General features: G+C 44.8%; 1 protein-coding gene across 2 annotated transcripts; it reads right to left on the bottom strand.

Annotated features, from left to right (window-relative positions):
- Positions 1–921: 921 nt before the first annotated feature.
- Positions 922–18,283, bottom strand: DLL4 (delta like canonical Notch ligand 4). 2 transcript variants are annotated; one of them, XM_079964657.1, is made up of 11 exons: positions 16,711–18,283; positions 16,292–16,555; positions 15,633–15,690; positions 13,521–13,793; positions 10,859–10,919; positions 10,558–10,688; positions 8,239–8,408; positions 6,837–7,056; positions 5,007–5,715; positions 3,816–3,924; positions 922–2,767 (listed from the first exon to the last, which is right to left on the bottom strand). In XM_079964657.1, exons 1-11 carry the CDS (start codon positions 16,762–16,764, stop codon positions 2,762–2,764), a joined length of 2,055 nt encoding a protein of 684 aa, XP_079820783.1. In that variant the 5' UTR covers positions 16,765–18,283; the 3' UTR covers positions 922–2,761. The 2 variants fall into 2 exon arrangements, with proteins under 2 accessions (XP_079820783.1, XP_079820784.1); XM_079964658.1 differs by having other exon boundaries at positions 13,521–13,790; positions 16,711–18,282.
- Positions 18,284–20,246: the final 1,963 nt, after the last annotated feature.

Below are 20,246 nucleotides of genomic sequence, written 5' to 3'. Positions count from 1 at the left end.
CTCATGGCAGTTCCCATTTGGGGAATGCCCTCTCTGCTGAGGTGCATCTATTTCAGAAGGAATTTTAAAACAATCCTGTTTAGCCAGGCACCTGATGGGTGAAGAACACTTTTCCTAGTAACCTTGACATTATTAGCTGTGGAAGTACGGTATGTTATTGTTTTACAGGTTTTTAGATCTTTTGAAGATGTTTCCACTGTATTGTTTTATCACTGATGTTGCCCTGCCCTGCGCTCTTTTGGGAGGAAATATACAAATTTAATAATTAAATACATTATTATTTGGGGAAGCAGAAATCTGGAAGCGTGCCTGGATCTGTAATAAACAATGCTGTGACCTAACACTGAAAATAATTCAATTAGCTATGCGTCTTACATGCAGTTTCTAATTTCTGTTTTCTCTCACACATTTTATCATATTTACTTTGCATCCTGTTTAAAGCATTTTGGAATAGACAGCTGCTCTGATACATCCTGAACTCTGTTAGAGAAAGGTAGGAAGCCAGCAAAGGAACTTTGTCACTTGTTAATAGAATATAAAGTTGAAAAGTGAGTTTATTTATTCCCGAATCCTTTTCCAGAATGAACAACAGATGTAATTTCTATTGTTGTGTAAGAACTAATATAGGCCAGGGTTTTGGCCTTATTCTAAGGACTATGTAAAAAGCTTGGCTTTATTACACTTCTAGATTAAAAATGTAAGAATTCTTACATCAAAGCAGCTTATCAACTAAAAAAATAAACTGAATTCATTCACCAGAAACTTTGTGAACTTTGCACATATTATGTAATGCCAAGCAACAAATTTATATTACTACAGGACCTGTTAGAACTCAGCCTCTATGACAAAGAGATTTCCTGTAAACTTTGGAAGATCATGAAACTCAAGTCATAAAATGAGAAACCACACCAAACTTTGCAGTAGCAGGAAAGTATTTTCATTATTTGAAAAAAAAAATAAAATTCAAACTTTGTCATCACATAAAAACATAACATGATAAGTAATAAACATATTTACACTTCTGTTTTTGATTATAAATATACATTATATACAAAATAATGTTACAAAATGTAGAAAGTTCAGTGCTTCTGATTTTCTTTTTAAATTATTGAAATACTATGTTTTAACATAACTACAAACAGACACTAGTATAAACCATATTATTGATTTCTGAAGGTCATTTTCATAACGGTCTTGAATGGTCAGACCAAAAGGTCAGTAGTGAACATTCTGAGCAAAATCTTGCTTGCACAATTCAAGGCTGGAGGTGAACAAAACTGATGCTGGGATTTACAAGGTCAGGAACATTGCTCTTCCACCACAGAAAGCACAATCCCAACTTCCTTGAATGAAAATTTGCTTCCTCTCTCTGCTTCCGCCATATTCCCTTTCCCACAGTACATGTTTATCACTACAAACATCACAGCACTTCCTATCTGAAATTTCTATTATTATTGCTGTAAATGTATGAGAGTGCACTGAGTTTTCCAGTTCAGAACTGCTCCTTTGGACTAAAAAACGTAAGATTACTCCTTTCCTTGTAGCAGTGTGAAGGAATGAAGAAGCAGGACAAACCAAGAAATTTATGATTTCACCTACAGATATCCCTCCATAAGTCCCCCTTGTAGCTTAGTCTTTCTTAGTCCAGCAGAGCTGTAGATAGTGGTGGTTGTTCTGCAGCAAGGAATAAAACTTCAGGGCTCATAAACACTTCCCTGGCTGTAAAAGACCCACAAGTTTAGACTTGGAGGTTATTTGCAATTGAGGTGGTGGCACCAGATTCAGATATCCAACACAAAATTCCAAATCCTACCTAATGCATATGAAGAAGAAACACACTTCTATTCATGGTGACTAGTAGTGCAAAGGGCATGAAAACAGCTGATTGATTTTAAACGCACTTGTAAGGCTTTCAGCGAGCACTGGGATTAAGTTTCCTCATACTGAGGAGGCAGCAGCGGCAGGATTCTCCTCTGCTGTTTAAGTCCATGGATGTTTCTGTCATTCAGAAATAGGAGCAAATCCCAATTCACTGCTCAGTTCACCAAAGCATCATCCTAGGAGATGAAATGCCAGCTCATTATCCATCTCCCCTTACATTGTTTGGAACACATGGAAGGGGGAAAGGGATGTAAAATAGAGAAGCAACAGGAGGTACTGGTAGTAACTCCTTGCCAATACTGTTTGGGTACTGCAGGGGGAAAAGGCAGTTATGTCTTGATTTGGGCTCTCTAGATTCTTAAACACACTTCAGGCACTTTCAAATCCAGAAAAAAATGGTGAGCTCATTTATTCTGTATCCATTATATGCATAGAAAAACATGTTTCTTCATTCATTCTTCTCACAGTATTGCTGGTTTATTCTGTGATGGCAGAGTGCCTTTTGCACCAACGGGCACCTTCCAAGATTGAAGTTTTGGAAAGTCACACAACTGTCCACGAGCAACTGGCAGCAAAGTAATTTCAAAGGCTAGTAAAAGACACCATCACTGCCTCTCCCCTCCCTGTAGTCAATTATATTCCTCCTATCAGACTTCAAAATAAGGGAACAAGGGGGGGGGGGGCAAAAGGTCTATTGCATCTTTAAATTCACAGTCTGTCCAGTTCACCCACTTCCATCCTCTCCTCCTCCTGAGAGCAGCAAATTGCATATAATTAAAAAAATCCAAGTCCAATCCAATTGTGAATTGTAAACAATTAGCAGGAATGTCCACCTTGTGGCATCTCCAACACTGAGGTGCAAACAGAGCGACCTTCATTCTTATACCTGTTTATAAACAAATGGGAGGGGGAGAAATTAGAAACAGGCAGTGCTATTCAAAATACAGATTAAAGTTGCAATCCAAATTCCCCAGCAGTAGCAGCAGAGCTTTGTGGAGCAGTGGGGCCACCAGATGGGAGCAGGATAATTGGCCTGATGCTGTCAAGTGAGGGCAAGGGGACTGGCATGAATTTTATCAATATCCCCTTTCTGTTGTAGCCCTTTGCTCCACATTCCATGACTTTTTGAAACAGGTTTTCAGGAGTTGTGGGGTGCTAGAGAATGCAGAATTCTGGTTTCAGAAGTAAGAGCTTAAGCCAATGTCTTTACTCTGGGATTCAGACCTTAAAAACAAAACAAAAAAACCCTGAAGAAACTAACCCATTCATTTCTCTATTTTCTTAAGTATTGTTTGCAGGAATGATTTGGAGCAACACTAGAAATAGGGTAGTTCCATTACTACCCACTACTTGCCAGATGTATGCAAATGATGCCTGAAAGTCTTAAACTACATTGCTATCTTTTCAGATTTTTATTACAAAAAAATGAGACCTTAGCTCTATAAATTAATGACTATTGGTGACAAATATAGCTTGGGAGCAGGATAGCTGAAGGATCATCCGTCTCTGCATAAACCTGCTTGTCAGTTGTGGCTATCTTCCAGGGCTTTGCTCTATGTTCTGCAGCCAAGGCAGGGCCTTTTCGGTGATGGCACTCCGACTGTGGAACTGCCACCCAAGGAAGAATACACTGGCCCCTTCTTTATTGTCAGGTAGGTGGTCAAGACATTTTTCCTCTTTTAATATGTGTTGTTATCTCCGTTTAATTTTTGTTTTGAATGTCATTTTTGTTTGTATTGATATTTATTGCTATAAACTGCTTTCAGAGCTCTTTTTGGAGCTAAAGGCAATATAGAAATGTTTAAGTAATTAAAACAGTGGACGCTGTAACACTCCAATAGTTTGACTTTAGCCCCAATGGCGCACTCTTCCGCTGTCTCTTGAGACAAGCGGATGGCAACAAAAATTAAAATCTATGTAGGCAACATACATACCTCTGTGGCTATAACACACTCATTTCGCTCCTCTGCTATCACAAAGACAGATTGGTACATGGAATCCCTTGGAGAGCATATAGCTGATATTCTACATTCTGGCTTTTCACTGTTGAAAACAAAAAACCATGATAAAATTTCTAAGCAAAATTTTCTCGTTTCATGTGTTAAAACTGAAAAAAGGATCTTTTACAGTAGCTTAGGCCATGAATGACAGCAAATATTGAAAAATTCGTGTTTCCATCCAATGACAGCCTCAGTCTTCTATGACCAAATAACTATGACCAGGCTGAAACTTGCATATGGGGAGTAGCCTGGTTTCAAGTAGCATTCATTGTGTTTTATTGAACCAAGTAAATCAGCTTGACTTACTAGGTGCAGTAGATGAACAAAATTTTAAATATTTTATGTAAAGGCTGTAAGTCTGCATTAAAAGATAGAATTTGGAACTACTTGGCTGCACTTTCTTTTTGGCTCTCTGCATTTCCTCACATTCACAAGACCAATTAAATTAGGTGAGCAGTTCAAAAGGGATCTGGGTAGAGGTGTTTTTGTGAAGTAAACAACTTTGACAGGAACAAACGCATGCAGCCCTGCCTCACAGTTTGTCTTAAACCATGGTTGAATTGTGAGTGTGCCTCTGCTGCGTAGACCCCTTGTATGGCTTCTCCCTACTTGCCCCATGTAGCTCAAACAAGCCATAGTATGACTTATCACATCATTCAATCCCAGACCATGAATTGTTTGCTTTAAACTGACGATGAGCAATAAGCCAAAAATAAACTAAAGAACAAACATTAGTTGCTTTCGAGCCCTCAGATAATGATTTCTTGGAATCTGTTACAACGTAGTCCCACCACCTATCTAGCTACAGGATTGGCCTTGAATCAGTGGACTGCAACCTGGCCATAAGATGGGTCATGCCAAGGCATTTACCATAATGTTACTGGTATTTCATTTAAGTTTTAAGGAAGGTAAACTACTTCCAAAACCTGATAGACTGTCAACACTCCTCTGTTGCTGTGAGCGAAGTGTACTCTGCATGAGATTTAAAATGTCAGAGCTATCCACTTTCCATGCTTTTCAGAATCTAACACATTTATGAGTTGTGCCCTACTCCTGTTCTTTGCACTACATAGGCTTCCTTGTTCACAAATGCAGAGAAATTAGATCTTTAGAAGGTGTTCATACCTGCGTAACCAGAAAGGTGATTTCTCTCCTATACATTTTTCACTTTTATGATATTTGTCTTCCTGAGCCCCTCTACTCGTCAGTTCCTTCATCAGGTTATAATCCAATGTGTGATTCTTAAGTTTGTAGTTTGATTTCTCCAGCACGCAGTCTACTTCAAGGTCTTTGTTTTTATTGGTGTTTTTAAGTTGAGAGGCTGGGATGAGATTTTCCTTCTGAGAGTCAGACAGGTTGTTCATGGCTTCTGAATTCTGTTCTGGCTGTCTCTGCATCTGCCGGATAACTATAGCTATCATGCAGCACAAAATGAGAAGAGCCACTAGCCCGACTCCCATGGATATGGCCACCCAAGGAACCTGTTTAGGAGGCTCTGAAACTGAACGCACTGGAAATTCACAATGGCTGCCCATGAAGCCAGAAGGGCAGTGACAAGCAAAAGAAGTAGGATAAAGCCCAACATAGCATGTTCCCCCATTCTGGCAGGGCTCAGAGGCACACTCATCTCTAGTTCTGGTTTCACAGTTTTTGCCAGCGTAGCCTGGCAAGCAAGTACATGTATAATCATGTGTAGTCACAAGGTCATGACAAGATCCTCCATTGGCGCATGGATTTCTGGAACACTTGCTGATGTTTATCTCACATTTCTGACCGGAGAAACCAGGACGACAGCGACACACGTGTTGCTGGCCCAAAACAAAGCATTGCCCACCTGTAGAGAAGAGCGCAGTAAAAAAAAAAAAAAAAAAAAGGTTGATTAGGAATGTATTTTTAATTATTATTTAACGAGTGCTGTGTGTTGCACTGAACACAGAAGCAAAGACCAAGACTACCCCAGGCACTAGAATATACAGGGTGAGTCCATTAAAAGAGGCCCTGTGGATACAGAGTACACATGTTCCACGGGGCCTCTTTTAAAAGACTCACCCTGTAGTAGTACAGCCAACAGGGCAAAGCTGAGGAGAAGACATAACCTGATACAGAATCATCAAGAATGAAGTAGGAGGACATAAGCAAGTAGCAGGCATCACAGAATGTGTGTGGGAAATGTTGTGGGAAAAGATATCAATTGGGAAATATTGACTTGATGCACAAGGAGACTTTTCTAGACACAGAAGGTGCAGAAATGAGGGAATGTAGATGACAAGAAGGTCCAGTGACAGCTAAGATTGCAGAAAAGCAAGAAGAAAAGATACAGTACAGAACTAAGATTTAGAAAACCAAAAATAGGTGTCAGATGGTCCATCAGTCGCTTCCAAAATCCACCAATGGACCTCATGAAAATTGCAGAGGGTCTTGGAGGCACTTATGGATTTTTCTGTCAGTTGTAGCAATTAGAATGCACTACGCTAGATGCTGTATTATTTTGAATTCTATTTTTACAGACACACTGTTCCACCTGAATAACATTTGTGGACCACTAGTGGTCTACAGACCTATTTGGGAACCCCTATACTATAGTCTTACAAAGTGGTCATGTATATAAATAAACAGCATTGCAAGCTACTCCTCCACCCTGTGAGTTAAAGAGCAACTTGGGAAGAGTTATTTTGAGCTGGGGGGAAAGAATTACTGGAGGGAAAGGGTTAAGGAGACTCTTTCCCCCTCCACTTGGCCCAAGCTGATCCTTTTTAAAAAAATGTGGAGAGAAAAATATGCAACTCCACGTAACATGCAATATAAACCTCACAAGTAAGTAGAAAATATACCGTACAAAGTATACCTTATAATAGGAAAAGAAAACTGACAGATCAAGGGAGGAACACAGAATCAGATTAAAGTTTCATTATTGTCTGTCCCCAAAGATGAAACTCCTCTGGTGAAAGGACTTACCATTAGAACAGGGGTTGTTGGTACACCTGTCTTCTTTCTTTTCGCAGTTGGATCCTGTAAAGCCCATAGGACAAATACAAGCATAGCTGGTTCCTCCTTCTCTTTCGAGGCATGTGCCACCATTAAAACACGGAGAATCAACACAAGTCAAGGCACTGTGCTCACAATTAACACCATCGTATCCTGGGGGACATGTGCATTTGTAGTATTTCCCTAAATCCTGTGGGGGGGGGGAGAGAAATAAGGAATATATAAAATTTAGCTCCTTCAAACTAGTTGCTTTCAGTTACATTTCCTGTCCATATTTCAAAGGGACATAAACTTTCAGAGATGTGAAAGCAGATGCACCCAAAACAAATTAAATTAAAATGGAATCAGATTGGGTCTCCAGGTAAGTAGTAACTTGGGGACCAAGCAGGGCTAAAACACAACTAAAGGGTCTTGCAGATGAAAAAGTAAATGCACACTATAAATTAAGTGATACCACTACAACGAGACAAGTTCATACCAACAATGTACTTCTCAACTATTGATGGTTACTAAAAAGAGCACTGAGGGAATAAGACTTATTAACCTGCTATGGACTGTACATACTCAGACACTACCAAAGTGAAGTAAGACAGACTGAAAATACTACTTGCAGTATAACTGTGTAGCTAAAAGAAGGTACGTGAAACAGATAGATGTGCTTTATATAGTACTGAAGGCCAGGACTATGCAGGGGGATCAGTAATATTTTTGCTTTTGTATGTGTGCAAGCCCTATGTGAGCTTCAGGGCCCCTCTGTGCCATAGCTGGGGGTGCCACCATGTCTGCACCAGCGCTACCCCCACCTTTTTGCCGATGCCGCAGTGCCTGCTAACTTCTCCTTCCCCAGTGGCCAGGAAGAGTCTCCAAGATGGTATCCACCAACTATCTACCTTGAAATCTTCATCAGAGGCCCTCAAAATAGCAAGAGGCTGCTAGGAGGAAGGGCCTTCACAGGAACAGCATCCTGGTTCTGGAATGTTCTCCCTAGGGAGGCTCACTTGGAGCATATTCTGTATTCCCTTCAGTGTCAGGCAAAGGCTATTTTAAAATTCTCCCAGGCTTTTTAGGGACTTTTAATAGTTTTGATATTTTTGATTTAAATTTTAAAGATCTGCCTGTGGATGGTTTTCTTGTTTTATTTCTGCTGTAATGTGTTGCTTTTATTGTTTGTACTGTATTTTAACAATGTACACCCTCCTTCCCCAGACCTGTAACCAGTCAATCAGTCCCTCCTCTTTACTGGTCAAACAGGGGTATTGTGAACATTCATGCATACTACCCCAAAGTCATCAGTGGAAGGACAAGATATAAATATGGAAAGCTGCTTTTTCTCTTTTCACAAATAAATTCCCAACATATAATTAGTTCTTACTGTGCAACTGCCTCCATTCTTGCAGGGGTTACTGTCACATTCGCTGATATTCCGTTCACAGTCAACACCAGTAAAACCCTCTTTGCAGGAACATGTATAACTTCCCTGGCCAGTGTTCATGCAGGTGGCCCCATTCTTGCAGGGTCTGTGATGGGTGCAGTAGTTCAGATCTGCAAGGACAGAAACATGACAATGAGATAGTTACGTTTGAACAAAGAACAAAAAAGATGAGGCACTAGAAGTAGCAGAACAGAGACATTGACCAAAACACCTTCAATTTATTGTTCAATAGAATCAATGGAAATTTGTGTCCCCAGCCAGGAGGACTTTTAGGAATGCCTAAAATAAACTTATCCTGGGGGTGCATAAGCTCAGTACTTTCCCCACAATGTAGTTCTCATTGCCACAATGAATAATGTTTAAAACCTTTCCATATACAATAAAACAAAAAACAAAGTGGTGGCCCTCACTTTTGTTCATAACCTGGTATATCAAAACGACATGGAAGGAAATGGACTTAGGAGCTTACTATGTTCTGCCTGGACACTGAGGTCCAGCTCTGAGGGCCTTCTGGTGGTTCCCTCACTGCGAGAGGCCAAGCTACAGGGAACCAGGCAGAGGGCCTTCTCGGTAGTGGCGCCAGCCCTGTGGAACGCCCTCCCATCAGATGTCTAAGCGATAAACAACTACCTGACATTCAGACGACATCTGAAGGCAGCCCTGTTCAGGGAAGTTTTTAATATGTGACATTCTAGTGTATTTTTCATCTTTGCTGGAAGCCGCCCAGAGTGGCTGGGGAAACCCAGCCAGATGGGCGGGGTACAAATAATAAATTATTATTATTATTATTATTATTATTATTATTATCTTTTAGTATCATGAATATAACCAAGATAAGATGGCATACTTTACTTAATGATAGATGATCAATCAGCATTTCACCTGCTAGGCCAATTAAAATACCCTTAAACAGATAGGCCATATCCTGCAATAACTACTGTATATATGCATCCTTAGGGCTATAAGAATGATTTTGCTTTGAATCTGGGTGGGCTGATAAGTGTACTGCATTTGGAGCCAATACTTGTCTTTGTAGGTGCCTAAAGCTATTAGCAATAAAGGGATTTAAATGTGCATTTATCAAGTTGAAAAAGATCCTAGTTAAGTTTATACATTTCCAACATTCTCATTAGGTAGGCTTTCTCTAGACAAAGTTTCTTCTACAAGAAATGTTTCTTAGGATGTTCAATCATACATAGGTGGTATAACTACCTTGAAATATATTGACCATCTATGTGGTTAATAAATTTAATAATTGCATGTCTGCATATTCCCTATTCGGGATGCGGGTGGCGCTGTGGGTAAAACCTCAGCGCCTAGGACTTGCCGATCGCATGGTCGGCGGTTCGAATTCCCGCAGCGGGGTGCACTCCCGTTGTTCGGTCCCAGCGCCTGCCAACCTAGCAGTTCAAAAGCACCTCCTGGTGCAAGTAGATAAATAGGGACCGCTTACCAGCGGGAAGGTAAACGGCGTCCCGTGTGCTGCGCTGGCTCGCCAGATGCAGCTTGTCACGCTGGCCACGTGACCCGGAAGTGTCTGCGGACAGCGCTGGCTCCCGGCCTCTAGAGTGAGATGAGCGCACAACCCTAGAGTCTGGCAAGACTGGCCCGAACGGGCAGGGGTACCTTTACCTTTACCTTTATATTCCCTATAAGGATTCCATTGTAGCAAAAGAACTTGTAACCCCAGTTTAAAGTGCAGATATGACTTTGGAGAACCATAGTTATTCAACTGAGATTACATCAGAGATCATGCAAACATGTCAGATGCATGGTCAAGCCTGTCCCTTGAAACAGAATCTGGAGATTTTCCCCAATTTCCATTTATTTTAAATTCCGCATTTGTCATATAAGAATATTCCCATGAGTAAAAATAAGGAAGAGCCAGATTCTGTTTGCTTGTGATACCATATGTTTAGAAAACTGCCTCAGTTAAGTACTGTATATGATAGATCACTAAATATACAGTTTTTATAAGGGACAAGAGGCAAGACTAAATGTGCAGTATATATACTTAAAAGAAAAATATGTGCGAATACTTTTGAATGTTCCTGTAAACATATACCACTTTTACAGAAAGAGAAGAATTTAAGAGAAATGTTGACGTTTGGCCACAATCATCCAAGACTATCAGATTCAAAGTCTATTAGACTTCTTCAGCAACCTAAAATGTTAAATTTCTCCATAAGAAATTTATCAGCAAGAAAAAACCACTCACATTAAAATTAATGCATTTTTGTTATAACTACATCAACTAACCTTGATCACAAAAAAGGCCTCCCCAGCCTTCATCGCATATGCACTTTCCTGGTTTTGTACAGGTCCCATGGCGACAACCCACATGAGGGATACATTCATTACAGTAACGGCCTTTCCAACCACTACGACAGCTGAAAAGAAACAATTGAAATGTCTGAATTAACTGTTACAATACTTTGAGCTTACTTGAAGTCAAAGGGGATTTTATCAGTGATGACCACTGAAATGAGTAAAGGGAGAAGGGAGAGAAGTGGGACTCATACTGTTAATCACATTGAGATCTAATCCAGCAACTACTTACATGCACTCTCTTGGCTTTCTGCAAAATCCATTTTTCTCTGAACACCCTTCTAGACAGATAGCTGTTTCATTGGGGGAAAAAAAGTTTGAGTTAATACTTTCAAAAATGCATTTCAAAGTATTTATTATTGTATCTGTATCCAACAAGCTCAAGACAGCAGCCTAGTTTGCACATCACAGTAAATATTAGTTAACTGTTTACTGTAAACACTGATCTGGGCTGCTGATCTGGCAACAAGCCACGATCCCTGGCTTAGCATTATGCTTGAATCAGGGATTGTGGCTTATTTCATGCCCCCAAACTAATGACCATGGTTTCAGCAAAACAAATCCTGGTCCCTGGTTGGGTATAATGCTAAGCTAGGGTAATATTTTGTTTCCTCTTGCACGCTGGCAGGGAGCACCAAAAGAGTCCAGTAAACCATTAACTCTGGTTTATTATGATGTGCAAACATGGTCAACATGTTTTCTCATTGACAATCCTGAGAAGCAGTGACTGTCCCAGAGGCAGGGAGTGAATGGCCCACAATTGCTTACAGTTGTATTTTGCACTAAACAAAAATTCAAATTCTGTTCCAAAGATTCTATGCCATGCTCAAAATTATGTAAATCAATGTGAAGTGGAAACATGTACAATTTTATGTATAAAACAAGTGTAATTTACATGCATTATTTTGAATTCAACATTTGATTTGCTTTTTAAAGGCAGAGAACTAGAAGAAATCTGTAGCACCAGCACCGTTCTTAAAGAAATTTCCTTTAGGCCAGGAGTTTTTTTTGTTTTGTTTTGTCAACAAATATTGACTTGGTTCCCTAAGACCAATGAAAACAAGAAGTGGCTGGATTTTTAGAATTCCTACAGCTGCACTGCCATCAGTTTTGATGATAGCTGTGAGATATACACACAACTTTAGCAATAAAAAAACCCTCTAAACTTCTTAGATGTACCTGAACCCATAGTTAAAATGCCAGTATGAAATTCACTAAGAAGCTGCTCTGGCAACTGGAAGTGTTTTGAAATGTAAAATTAGACTTGAGAATACCTTTTACAATTCTTGTTATCTAGAACATTAAGCTAAGATACTGGGGACATTTGATGCAGTCACCATCTAAAGCTGGCTGACTGAAAGTAGTTGCAAAGCGGGGAGTGGAAATGATGTGAAGCACAGATGCAGAAAATGGTGTGGTGGCCCCAGGAGCAGGTGCAATAAGAAAAGGAACCATTTATGAGGGAGCTACGGTACATTCCCCCGATTCTTTAATACCAAGGGAATGGGGGTGGAGACAACTGTGGTTCCCATTCATTTCCATTATTGCACATACACTACCTCACCCAGACAAATGAATGGAGTGGCATTTTTGCTCTACTGACTTGCTTAGAGTTGGAGGTCTGTAATCAAAATGGACGCAGGTGGCGCTGTGGGTTAAAGCCTCAGTGCCTAGGACTTGCCGATCGAAAGCTCGGCGGTTCGAATCCCTGCGGCGGGGTGCGCTCCCGCTGCTCGGTCCCAGCGCCTGCGAACCTAGCAGTTCGAAAGCACCTCCGGGTGCAAGTAGATAAATAGGGACCGCTTACCAGCGGGAAGGTAAACGGCGTTTCCGTGTGCGGCTCTGGCTCGCCAGAGCAGCGATGTCACGCTGGCCACGTGACCCGGAAGTGTCTCCGGACAGCGCTGGCCCCTGGCCTCTTAAGTGAGATGGGCGCACAACCCCAGAGTCTGTCAAGACTGGCCCGTACGGGCAGGGGTACCTTTACCTTTACCTTTAATCAAAATGGGCACACCTGCAGCCACCATAAATGGTAGCACAACAGAATATATGGAGCCTAGGAAATTGCCAAAGGCCTTCTAAATGTAAGAAATGGTCCCAGAGAGTAAGTAATGCGAATCAGTAAAACCAATGCCTGGCTGCAGCCTTACAGAAACTTTCAAATCACATTTGTGTGTATTAATTAGAATTAATTAATTAATTAATTAATTCCAAAGACAATTGCATCAAAGAACTGATCTCCAGTAGTGCAGCTCGGTCATTTGAAGACTGAATTTAGGAGAACCATTTGTAAACTCTGTGCATACACTTCGAGGGATGGAGAGGAGAAACTGGTCTCGGATATATGGCAGTGGGTGTTTTTTGTAAAAAATATATATACTATTTTCATGCTTTAAGAAGGAACTTATTCGGCCCGTTCCAGATAAGCCTTTTCGCTGGCGCCCGTTTCCTCATATTATAACTGTCCATGTTATAACTATGAAGCGCTCATAATGGGGTTGGGAGGCCAGTGATACTTCTAGGGACATTTCTGGTTCTCAGTTGGAACTGGAAGGACACAGCAAGGCATCCGCGTTCCGTCCTGCCTATGAGTTTAAACAAAACCCCGTCTCCATCCCTCTCTCTGCCTCGACCCTCGCAGGTTCCTTTTCCCGAATCCCCTCAGCCCTCTCGCCCGACCCTTTCAACCCCTCCGCCGACCTCTAAGGGCTCGCGCACGCGCAGTGTCCCCCTAGGGAGGGAATCGGGGTTGCTTTGCTTTCTTTGCCTCCCCTCCGCCAGCTGTTGGCGCCCGCGACCGGTAGGGGGAGCTGTCGCGCCTTTCCCTGCCCTCGAGGCGCAGTTTGCGCGCCAACTGGGGGGGGGGGGGGCGCGGGAGGGGCGACCTCGCTCACCGTCGGTGCAGTAGTCCCCCGTCCAGTCGGGCAGGCAGGCCATGGTGCCGTCGGCTTTGCAGACGTAGTGGCCGAAGAGGTCGTCGCGGTCCTTGCAGAGGCGGGAGCAGTTGTCGCCGTAGTAGTGCTCGTTGCACACCACGCGGTAGGAGAAGTTCAGGCGGGCCCACTCGTGGCTCTGCTGGTCCGGCAGCCACGCCTCGCCCACGGCCAGCGAGCGCCGGATCGCCATCTGGCTGATGAGCCACTTCCGGGCAGGGGGCTGGGATCCTGCTGCGGCGGGAAGGACACAAGCTAGGTTAGGGCTTGAGGGAGAAACAGGATACTTTCCCCGAACCCCGTCTCCCTTTCTAGCCACATCCAAGGCCCCTGTGCCAACAAGGTCTTTGGTTTGCGCCAGACTCAACTGCGGAATCTGTAATGCGTGAAGAAATGCCCCTGGGCACGTGCAGAGTGCCACTCACTCACCACTTAAAGGGGGGAATAAACAGCATAGAGGCAGGTGATAAGGTTTTGGATTGCATGCAGAAGCACATCTCTTTAAAATATAATAAAAAGATTTGCACTGACAGTCACCACCCTATCTCACACAGTCCTCTAGCTTGAGTCCATCTGTTATACTTTAACCTTTGCATGCCACCTCTGCATCCTCTCTCACATCCCAAAGGACTATTTGCACTCTTGTTTTACAGAACCCATCCCATAGTGTGGTACTGCATCCTCACAGGTTAGTTGCCACTTTCCCCCCAGCGGGTGGGGTGGCAGTGCATCCGTTTAATGGCTGTATAATAAGCAGAAATCCACCATGTAAAATATTTTCCATCCTGGCATTCTCCCTGTGGAGACATGCTACACCTGCTGAAGTTCTGCCTTGCAATACAGTTGTTTCAGGCACAGAGGCTCTGCTGGGTACAGGTGGTAACTCTGCTCACAGTTCATCCCTTATGATAAAGCACACTGGGCACTTAACTGCTCCTCTCGTCTGATGTGCCTTGGCTGTTCACAACAAGGAAGAATTCCCACACAGCGTCCTTCTGGCCCATGCTAACATGCACAGCGCTCCCACACACTATGCCCTTATTAAAACATTCTCACATTACACGCCAGCTTGTGCTTCCTCTCCAGTGTCACCGTAATTAGCGATGGCGTCTAGCATCAATCTTCTAGCCCCAACATACAAGTCCAGACTCTGTGCAATAGATTTCATCAGCTGGTGCCCTCATATTTTTTTAAGTAGCAATGCTCATTGCAACATGCTCAATATAATTAAAAACAGTGAAGGATTTTGTTTTAGGGGGCGGGATTGAAGGTAAGAAATCCTAATAATGCCAAATAAGGAGAATCAACCTGGCCCTCAAAAGGCATTTGTGACAACATGTTACCACTGAAATTAAACTGAAGAAGAAAATTGCATTATTCAGCCCAAGTAGTGTGCCAAATAATGTTGATTAAAATATTAATAAGCCAGGAGTATATAGAGACATTTGGGGCTCAACCACTGGGCTGCAGTAATTAGGGAGTCAGGGATCACGATACCAGTGTAAAAGCACTGTTCTCTTTTGCCTTTAGTATCCATTATTGTTAGCTGTGGTCCTGAGAAGCTTTACAGAAAGCCTTTCAAAGTAAGAGCTCTTGTACTGTTGAAATATCCTTTTCCTCTATGTCAGAAAAACATCCCAAAGCCATTATTCCTTTTCCAAAGGGCGGAATTTGAAAAAGGTGTAAAATACAGGAAAAGGCAGTCAGGACTTTTTGGCAGCCTTGCCGTTTTCTCACCAAAGAGCTCCTTTCTTTCCCACGCCAAAAATAAACGGGAGGAAACGCAATTGTGTGGAGATTAAGTAGGGGGACAAAATCAAAGCAAAACCCATCAAGATGTTGGGAACAGCTCTGCCTTGCAAATTAAAGCAAGCATCGAAAATATATTCTGAACTTACATGCAATAAGTAAAAACAATATTTATTTATGTAGCTTAGGTGGAAGCTATTTAATAACTGTGCTGGCAGACTTAGCTATTTTGTGTTGTTTTTTTTAGGCTAGCTTCTGCATAAAGCTGCAAGTTTTGAAAAGCTGTCGCCCCCTAGTGAGTAGGAAAGGAACGGCCATATTCACCTGCTGGATTGTAACCTTCGGGAGCGTGCCAGGCTTCAATGATCAATGAGAAAGTTCCCTGTGAATGGAAAGGAGGAGTGAGAGGAAGGCACAGAACCTAAGACAAGCGGGGAGTTCTAGTGATAAGTGATCGGAAAGGGACTGTCGGCCTCAGAGATTTAAAACAATCGGGTGAAACCAGAAAACCTCTACCTGGCGGTAGATATACATTTCAATTAATCTAATTGCAGATAGCATTACTTTGTCTGAGTCGATGAAATGGAGCTTCCTCCGGAGGACTGCTTTCATCTCCTGGGAAAAGGCGTCTCTCGCCTCTGACCAGGGTGCAGCAGGAAGAAATGTCCTCTCCCTGCCTCCCCAAGGCGACCCTTCCCACCCCAGCTTCGTGGAAAGCAACTTTCCCCCAGCTTCAAAATGTGCACATTTCACTCGCCTTGAGCAACTCGCCGTTCTATTCCGACAGGCATTTGCAACGCCCGCAATTAGAGCGCAGCTTTCTACATGGCACCAAGTTATGGAAACAAAACGTCGAGCGCAGGGTTTGTTTATATAGCCTGCAGCTGAACCACGGCGGCCTCTGCTTTTTTATTGTTATTATTTCGACTTCCTGGCTCAACCCCCGACCCGCTTTTCCAAGGCTGTTGAAGGTGAGCTCTCACCGGCCACGTGAAGTTGAAAGGCAACTTGATGGGGCTGCCGAAGCCCTCGGTCTCCCGGATGGCGAAGGAGTTGATCCCCAGCACCGGGGTCACGATGCTGCCGAAGGTGCAGTCGCCCGGCGAGATCACCGCCTGGTAATGCATCAGGCACACGCGGAAGAAGGTCCTGCAGCCGGACCCGCACGACTCTCCGCTCGCCAGGGCGCCTTGGCCGTTGGCAAAGTGCCGCAGCTCCAGCTGGAAGACGCCCGAGCCCGAGACCTTCTGCGCAAAGGGGAGACACACACAACAGCAGAGCTTACACCCGAGCTTGTTCCCTTTGGGGCCAACACTTTCCAGAAAGAAAATGAAAAACTCCCCATGCACACATATATAAATGTATATATATATTCCCCCGACGGCTGTGCCAACATCATTACCTGCAGCGTCACCGCGACAGCCAATGTCAAGCCCACGAGGCGCAAGGCTGCCATCCTCCTGCTACGATGTGCTTAATTCCTCCCGGGCTGAGCTTTCAAGGCTCGCTCGTATTCCTCAGGTGGTCCAAAGATGCGCTGTTGCTGCTGCTGCTGCTGCTGCCTGGCTCTCCCAAGTCGTGGCATGCAGGTCAGAGGCTTCCCTTCCAAGTACTCCCCAAGACGAAGAAGAAGGTATAATCCAGTGGGGCTGCTTTTTAAAGCATCGGCGTGGTCGGAGGGTTAAATCCCGTCGTTTATAAAACTCCCAAGCCCGGAGGAGAGAGGCGGAGGGGCGTGTGAGCGTGGCGCGGCAGCAGCTCGTTCCTTTCCCCGACCTCAGCTGCTGCTCCTGCGCTCGCTCCGTGAGTGGAAAGCTGGCTTCCCTTCGCGCTGTTTATATAGTTGCCTCCTGGCCTCGCAAGCTCATTATGTAAACTGTCCGTCAGGCTCGGGAGATCCCTCCCCCTTATCTTTCTGGAAGAAGGAACCCAATGTGGTGGAGAGCCCGCAGATCCAGAATTAATACCCTGCTGCTGCTGCTGCTGCTGCTGCTCCACACTGACCACCAAGGAGCCGAGCTGATTATGAAGATGCCCCAGCATCTGTTGAGAGATTTAGTGCGCTCGCCACGGAGACGGAGCCCTCGCAAAGGGGAAGGAGGAGGCAGGCAACGGGGAAAGATTTTGCCTTGTGAAAAGAGTACCCTTCTCATTCGGGCTCGAAAAGACGAGGCACTGCATGCTTCCTAAAGGAAGGCGAATGGAGTCCAAAGCGCTAGGGGACTTGTGGCTTTCCAGATGTTTTCCAACACCTACCAGCCCCAGCCAGCATGGTCAATGGTTATAGGTGAGGGGAGATGGGGTCCAACAACTTCGGGGCGCACAGATTCCCCATCCTACGCACTCTTGTTTGCCCATATAGTGTTACCTGCCCAGGTGAGAGCAGGTAAGAAACCAGAACTGACGCCAGTTCTTGAGAAATCGAAAGGCCAACCTTGCTGCGGATTTCCACACCCCTCCAAACATCTTCCCCCGGGCTGTTTGGCACATCACTTCGATTCACAGGGCTCTGAGGCCGGCGCACCTGTGTGCCCTAACCCTGTGGCTATTTCTATCTGCAGCCCCGACGCGTAAGAGTGGAGAGGGGGCAGGACGACGTATTAACCCTTGCGCTGCCTCCGGACAGAGTTAGGCGAATTAAAGTGGCTTTGCTCTAAAGTTGGTATATTCTTCCATGCTCCTGCGGCTCCCAAAGCCCTACCATTTGCGCCCCCAAACCCCACCAGCTGACTCTCCTTGGACCGAGGGAAGCTGCTCTCACCTCTCAGGTGAGGACCGGTGGAGGCAGTCATTTTCATCAACAGGAGAATCGTAACTGTATAGAGTGCAGTTTCCGTGACATCGAGGAACACGCATTGGGTACCAACCCTGTCCCAAGGGCAACATCCCCCGTGGTGTGAATGGAGAGCATTGCAGCCTGCCTGCTTGCCCGCCTTCCTCCCTCTTCGGAGCGGTGCGCCGGCTCAGATTGTATCCTGGCTGCAGGCTGGTGTGTGCCAATAAACCCCTTGGCCTGATTGCAATGTGTGCTTATTGTTGGGTCGCGTGTCCCTCATTAAAGCCAAGCACAGAGAAGGCCTTTCATGTGGCTTTTATTTCAGCTTGTTAAAAAGGGAGGGGAAGGGGGGAGAAGATAAACCTTCAGCTGTATGATAATGAGGTCTTGCCACCTTTATGCCAGCCCCTGTCCGCGCTTCTCTTCACCTGTAAAAATAAATAAATAAAAAATAAGTGAAATAACCGGTTGGTGCGTTGTTTTGGGAAACAGTGGGTGTCTCCCAGGCAGCCCTTGGGGAATACTCTTGTTTTATTTTGAGGCGAGAAAGCATAAACATAGGTGTGGGTTTCTGCCTGAACCAGACAGGATCGCCCCATGCACTTGCTTTCAAAAGAGCAACTTTTGTGTGTTTGTGTGCGGCATGAGAAACGCCTGCCTTACAAAGCCGAGGAGGACCCAAAGCAAAATGTTGATTTAGGATATGATGTACTAACAGGGATGGGTGGTTTTTTGTTTTGTTTTTTTGTTTTTAAAGTGTGCCTGCCAGATGGCTCCTGGGGGAAGGGGAGGGGGAATCACTTGTTTCGAAATGGATGTAAACTTCTGCTGATCTTGCTTGACTCTAGAAAGTTTCTCCCCCCCTTTTTTTATAAAGCCCTGCCCATGAACTGCTGAGCGTCTGTCGATTTAATATGAAAACCCAACGCTGCCGCGAGAAAAAGCCACGATTCCCTGTACGAGTGTGGCTTCTCTCGGGATCTTGAAGTGTTTGGCTCGAGGATTTCGGGGTCCCTTGCACGGATCCATCCACGTGCGCACAGTGCCCCCTTTCTCTTTTAATCCTTCGTCGAGAAGACACCTTGAGAGGGTTTCCTTGGAAAAACTCACCTGGGTCCTTTCCACTTACCGTCTCCCTCTCGCGCTCTTTCCAACGGAGTGTAACCTACAGGCGGATCATGCTTTGATGTAGCAGAGCAAAGTTTTTCCGGAGAAGACCCCACGCCCAGAGCCTTTTCCTTTCCTACTAGTTTGAAAAAGCGCCCCATGCCTGTGCCAGGGAACAGGTGCCCAAGACACCATCCCCTTCGATGCCCACCAGCTGGTCTCGGGGATGGGGGTGGCGGTATCGCTCCCAAGTCAGGATCACAGGGCGATGGGCGCTCTTTCCTAGTCCGCAAGGTAGAGCAGGAGGTCCCTACTTCTCCCCGGAGCAGCCAGGGTCCCCTCCTCACCCGCGAGCTCGTCAACTGTCAACCCACCAAATCTGCTCGGGCGCTAAATAAAAACACGGGGCCAGATAACATCAGTGCTTGGTAAATGGTAATGAGCGCCTAACCCCGGGGGAACAGAAGGGCGGTGGGGCTCTTTAATGCGCGGCTGAAAGGCTAGCTGGGTACTGCGGGCCCGAGCAGATGTTCGTATGTGTGTGTTTTGATTTGGGGACTTGTGCTGGAGGTTTATGAGGCTAACCAGAGCCACCCCACGCCTGGCCACTTGGCCCAGGCGCCATCTGGCACAAGCGCGCACGAGCCGGGCACCGCATTGGGGCTGCAGATCCACAGGCAGCATCTACCATATGGACGCGCTCTATTCTTCTCCTCCTCCTTCCCCAGCCAATGTAGGTTAAAGCCAGAACAAGCGGGTCTCTCTCTCTCTCTCTCTCTCTCTCTCTCTCTCTCTCTCTCTCTCTCTCTCCTCCTCCTCTTTCACAGCTCTGCCAAACCTCAGGGCAATCCTCTCTCTCTCTCTCTGGGCGAGCACCTTCGCAGATAGAGTTTCACGTCGAATCGGCGCGCTCTGGGCATCAGCTTCCCTCCGCGATCAAAATATTATGATGTGGGCGGCCAAGGGTCCAGCCCCTGTGAAACCGAGCCTCTTTCTTCTTCTCAGCCCGGAGTTGGCCTCTCTCCTCCTTCGCTGCTTTCCTTCTTCCTTCGACC

The sequence above is a fragment of the Podarcis cretensis genome (assembly GCF_951804945.1).
Source record: "Podarcis cretensis genome assembly, chromosome: 1".
NCBI lineage: Eukaryota > Metazoa > Chordata > Lepidosauria > Squamata > Lacertidae > Podarcis > Podarcis cretensis.
Note: the sequence above shows the minus strand (reverse complement) of the source record. Positions and strands in the feature narration are given on the sequence as shown.